Source organism: Nematolebias whitei, chromosome 6 (assembly GCF_014905685.2).
Source record: "Nematolebias whitei isolate Nwh7 chromosome 6, NemWhi1, whole genome shotgun sequence".
Lineage (NCBI taxonomy): Eukaryota > Metazoa > Chordata > Actinopteri > Cyprinodontiformes > Rivulidae > Nematolebias > Nematolebias whitei.
The window spans coordinates 29,954,950-29,960,462 of NC_056503.1; the positions used below are offsets into that span (position 1 = coordinate 29,954,950).

General features: G+C 41.1%; 1 protein-coding gene across 1 annotated transcript in view; it reads left to right on the plus strand.

Moving 5' to 3' along the window:
- dock10 (dedicator of cytokinesis 10) overlaps positions 1–5,513 on the plus strand; it is a 107,871-nt gene that overhangs the window by 67,682 nt on the left and 34,676 nt on the right. The window contains exons 23-26 of the mRNA XM_037677796.1: positions 3,421–3,513; positions 3,704–3,822; positions 3,948–4,017; positions 5,191–5,304. Of these exons, the coding sequence (XP_037533724.1) occupies positions 3,421–3,513; positions 3,704–3,822; positions 3,948–4,017; positions 5,191–5,304 (396 nt within the window). The remainder of the gene's footprint in view (positions 1–3,420; positions 3,514–3,703; positions 3,823–3,947; positions 4,018–5,190; positions 5,305–5,513) is intronic.

The following is a 5,513-nucleotide window of genomic DNA, read 5'->3' on the forward strand; positions in this document are numbered from 1 at the left end:
AAAGGTGTACAGAGAAGGTGTAGAGGCCACCTCATGTCCACAAGGCGACGTGCTATCTTTGCTGCAGCAGTCGATGAACAGAAATTTGGCGTTCAGCACGATTAAACATATGCTGCAGCCATCTCTTCTTGTCACAAAGTTTTCGGAGACAGAACAGCCTTTAATCATCCGCTGATGAAGCGTTTTTTTTAAAAAGGCGTACAGAGAAAGGTGTAGAGGCCACCTCATGTCCACTAGACGGCATGCTGTCCTTTCTGCAGCAACTGATGGACAGAAATTTGGCGTGCAGCATGATTAAAACGTACGCTGCAGCCATCTCTTCCTGTCACAAAGGTTTTCGGGGACAGAACAGCCTTTAATCATCCGTTGATGAAGCGTTTTTTTAAAGGTGTACATAGACGCAGGCCTGCTTTCATGCCCACTTGCTCCACAGTGGGATTTAACGCTGGTCCTGCGGGCCCTGATCAAGCTCCATTCGAGCCACTATCAGGTTCCAATTAAATTCCTATCTCTTAAAACAGCCCTGCTGCTGGCTTTAACATCTGCTAAGAGGGTAAGGGATTTATCTGCCCTCTCTGTCGCTCCGTCATGTCAGAATTCAGGCTGATGGCAGCTCAGCTGATCTGAGACCTAATCCAGCTTTTATGCCTAAAACATCACGAGCTCTTTTAAATCAAGAGCAATATCGTTGGAGGGTGGTTTTCCCCTCCCCTCCACAAATCAGAAGAAGAAGCATCTTTCCATCTGCTCTGTCCTGTGTGGGCGTTGACGTGTTACATAGCGTGCACAGCTGCAATGCATCAAACTCATTTGTTTGTGCATTATAGAGATGCATCTGCAGGCCGCCCATTATCCACCCAGCGCCTGTCACACTGGCTATGTGAGGCCATTTCTGAAGCCTACAGAGCACCAGATTTAGAACCTCCTGTCATCCTCAGGGCGCACTCGACCAGAGGTATCTCATCTTCGACTGCTTTGCATAATGGTATGACAATGCAGGATATTTGCACTGCGGCCGCGTGGTCAACACCCTGCTCATTTATTTGTTTCTATTTACGTGATGTGACGGCTCGTTCCATGACACATTCTGTCCTTAGTGTTTAAACAGAATGAATATTGTTGTTTCATGGAACCCTATTTAACTCACATCTGTCTGCATGCATTACAGTGTGAGATGTTGTTATCAGTCACAAGTTGTGACTATTATTTTGGTTTTATTGTCATTAATCAGTTCATGACTATTGTTACCAATCAGTTCATTTGATTAATAATCAGCTCATTTGTTATTATTAATCTGTTCATACTGTTCAGCCATGAACCGGTTGGTTCATGGCTCCTTTCAGCATTTTTCCTCCCCGTTGAAACTTTCAGGGGCGTTCATGCACTCAGAACGCATAACTACACAGCATGCGTCTGTGCATGGTACACATAATTATGCAACGCGTAATTACGCACTTGGAGAGCTGAGTGACAAGACGTTTTTGGGCAAGCTTCCGCTTCATACGGTGTTCGAATGGACCCAGTGAGGCGAGGACCACATCCGCTTCGCCCTTAACCCACCAGCGACAGCCTTAAAGGGCGAAGCCTATACGAAATAGAATGTTGGTTACGTACTGTAACCCCAGATTCTATGAGTATAGGCTTAGCCCTTTAAGCGTCGGGCCTTACTGGCTCCTAAGTGGCTGAAGATAAAGCTATTTGGGAGCCGATTACCCGCTTTTAATGTAATTTATAGGGACCGGGTGGGGCCCACACGCAGGTGGGCGTGGACTAAATTTTTCAGTGTAATGCTTCGCATGACGGGATAAAACCCACCAGCGACAGCCTTAAAGGGCTACGCCTATACTCATAGAATCTGGGGTTACAGTACTTAACCGACGTTTTTTAAATGACTGGAATAGCTACCATTGGCCACCCCCTGACTCCACCATTGTGCCTGGTGATGGATAAAACTGCTCCCTCTACTCGTCAGAATCTGTCAATCTGTGCAGTCTGGGATAAGCTAAGAAAAAAGAAAAAAAATACCCCTATATTTATACACAGTTTAACTCCTACCCACTTGATTATATTACACCAATAACATTAAGGTTAATTTGCATTCCCTGTTCAATTCCAGTTCAGAAAAACACTCATCTCAAAAACTACAAACGCTCACTATTCATTTTTTAAACATGTTTAGGTATAATTTATCACTGAATCTTTAAACACTCCATGATTGTGTGTCAAAGAGGAGGTGGGACTTTCATTATCACATCACTCCCCTTGCTTGGCTTTGCTCATATCTCTCTGGCCACACGCAGTTCATTCAATTCAAATCTGTCAGATCGCACTCCTCCCTGTCACTTCAGGTGTGCCCCACAGCTGTGTCCTGGGGCCCCTTCTTTTCATCACCTACCTTTTTCCCCTTGGCAGCTTTTTCCAAAAATTTGATATCAATTTCCACTGCTTTGCCGATGACACCCAGCTCTTCTTGTCGACCTCATCAAATTCTTCACTTCAACCCTCCCCCTTCACTTCCTGCTTAGCTGAAATCAAAAACTGCTTCCCATCAGAATTCCTTAAATTAATCAGTGGCAGAACAGAGTTTCTACTCATTGGTACTAAATCATCCATCCTATCCAAAGTCAACAGTTTTTCCCTCATTATTGACAACACCTTGGTTCCTCCCAATGAGAATGACTGGGTGCCATTCTTCACAGCACTCTCTCATTTAATTCCCAAATCAATAATATTACCCATTCTGCATATTTCTACCTTCGAAATATCAACCAACTCCATCCTTCCATTTCTCTGCACTCTGCTTCCATCCTAGTTCATAGTCTTGTTGCATCCCAATTTGATTATTGCAACTCTCTCCTCTTCGGTCTGCCTCACAAATCCCTCCATAAGCTTCAAATGGTCCAAACTTCAGCTGCCCGTATCATAACCAAAATCCTGTTGTTTCACCATATCACCCCAGTTCTGCCTCAACTCCGCTGGCTTGCTCATATTCAGAATTAAATTTAAAATCCTCCTGTACACATTCAAGGCTATTCACAACCTTGCCCCTCCTTATGTTTTCGATCCCCTGCACATCACTACCCATTCCCGCTCCTTCCGTTCTTTCTCTTCTATCACCTCACCCTTTGTCCACCTCAGCACCATGGAAACAGTATTTTCTCACTAGGACTCTTTCTGTTTGCAGATGTTCAAATAATGAAAGTTTGGTACTTTGCTTTTACCCAGTCAAACAAACAATACTTAAATGTATCCTATATTTTATATTTCAAGCAGTAGTTTCATCTTAAATATTGTATTTTACCAAACAGCCTAAACATCACTGTAGCATACTGGATTTCACATTCCAGCATTAAATGTCACATAAAAAGATTTAGATCACTAAGCAATATTTCAGCTGCTGAATTCTTCTGTCTTTGCCAGGACCCCCACCTGAACCGATTCTTCCAGCAGTGCCAGAAGAGAGAGCTGGATCTCTCTCAACCTCCTACCTCTAACTTCTTCAACTGCCTGAAGGTCTGAATAGAAGACACTTAAACCTTCTCAAATCTCAGTTATTCTGACTCAGACAGAAAACAGAACCTTATTTACCACGTTACACATCTGATGCATCCAACACCATGTTAGAATGTTTTCAGCTTTTTAAAAAAATGTGCTTTTATGTCCACTAGTTTTGTCTTTAATCCTCGTTCTTTCACTTTCCCAGGGTCTCCTCAGCATGGAGAGAATCCCAGTGATGGTCCGCTTCCTGCCAGTGCTCTTCAACCAGCTGTTCAAGGTTCTGACTCAGAATGACAATGATGAGGTCACTACTGCCACTACCAGGTAATCGATGGTACTACAGGCATTTCCTAACCCACATTAGTATGAGGATTGTGTGTGTGTGTGTGGGTGGGTGTGTGTCAAAAGGTTGAGATTAATGTTTTTAATGTGTTATACTATGCCTGCAGAGTTCTAGTCCATATCGTTAGCAAGTGCCATGAAGAAAATCTGGATCAGCACCTTCACTCTTATATCAAGGTATACTGGAAAAGACTGCTGTGTGTGTAGTATTCTGTACAGTAAAGAGATTTGGTGGTGTTTATGAATGTCAAAAACTTTAAAAACGTATTATTTTGTATGGTATAGTTGAAGGCAATCAGAGAAAATTTCATTTGTGCAAGTAAAAAACAAACAAAAAAAATCACAACATGAAATCTGAACGTTTTTGTAAATGTGTGTTTGTGTGAGAAGGAGTGCACACCCACCCCCAACACACACACACACAAACACACAATACGAGAAATAGAGAGCAAGAAAAGAGAGCAGCATACCAGCTCTCTGCAAATCAAAAATACAAGGCACACTTGTTTATGAGGGGAAAAAAATTAGTGAGAGAATTAGAACAGAAAGCAGGAGAAACCACAAGACCCATTTCATGTTGGCCACAGAGCTGGAAAACTGCAGAGTCTGAAGAGGCAACAACAGAGAGGAGCGCAGGGAGGGAAGAGGAGATGACCAGCCCAGCTATTGAAACCAGGGTTGCTATAGCAACAGACATGGCATGATATTCAGTACTAGTGGTGTTCAGTTTTAACTGTTGAATGTGTGTGAATAAGTGTTTTTTTTTTTTTTCATGTTTTTTGTACATGTTCCCTCATCATTATTACAATGATGGGAGGAGCTGGAGTTTGTTGAACAACTGAAGCACTGCAGGGTGGCAAAACCATCACAAAAGATACATTTTACCAACCGACTGTACATCTATTCATTCTGCAGTATATAACCTTATTGCATGTTTGTTTCATAATTTTGAATTTCTTTTTTCTATCTATCATTTAAATTTTTTTAAGCAAATATTTAACATGATATTTTTGCTAAACAGAAAAAAATATATATAATTTTTATATCTCATTTCATTGTTTTGCAAACCGGGTATTGAATTATCTCACTACAAGCAATATGTAATTTTTATACTGTATATTCTATACGACATATACCAGATTTTTTATGACCCATAACTCATAAAAAAACAGAGAAAAAAATGTCAACCTATCCTTGAGCACATCAGAAAACTGTTCAAAATCTAAATATTTAAGTTAACTATAATAAAAACATATAATGACACTTATAAGACAAAATGATTATCTGCTTTTTATAATGAAAGTGTACCTGTGACCCAATGCACCTGACAATATTTTTCTTTGTTTGAAGTTTGTGTTTAAATCAGAAGCTCATGGCTTCAGGACGGTTCATGAAGAGCTGGCTAAAGGAATGACCTTTGACCTGAAGAGCAATGAGCAGGCAGCAGTCAGAAATGCTCTCAAGGTTTGTCTCCACCTGTTTTCCATCAGATGTAATATGAACCATTTTAGTTAAATCAAGGTAGTTTACTTCTTCTTTTAGTCTTACAGGCATAAAAACATCTGCTTACAGTATAACTCTTATTTGTAAGTACAGTAGCCCCTCGTTTATTACAGGGTTTAAGTTCTGGACCCCCCCTCCCGCAATAAGTGAAAAACTGCGAAGTAGGAAAT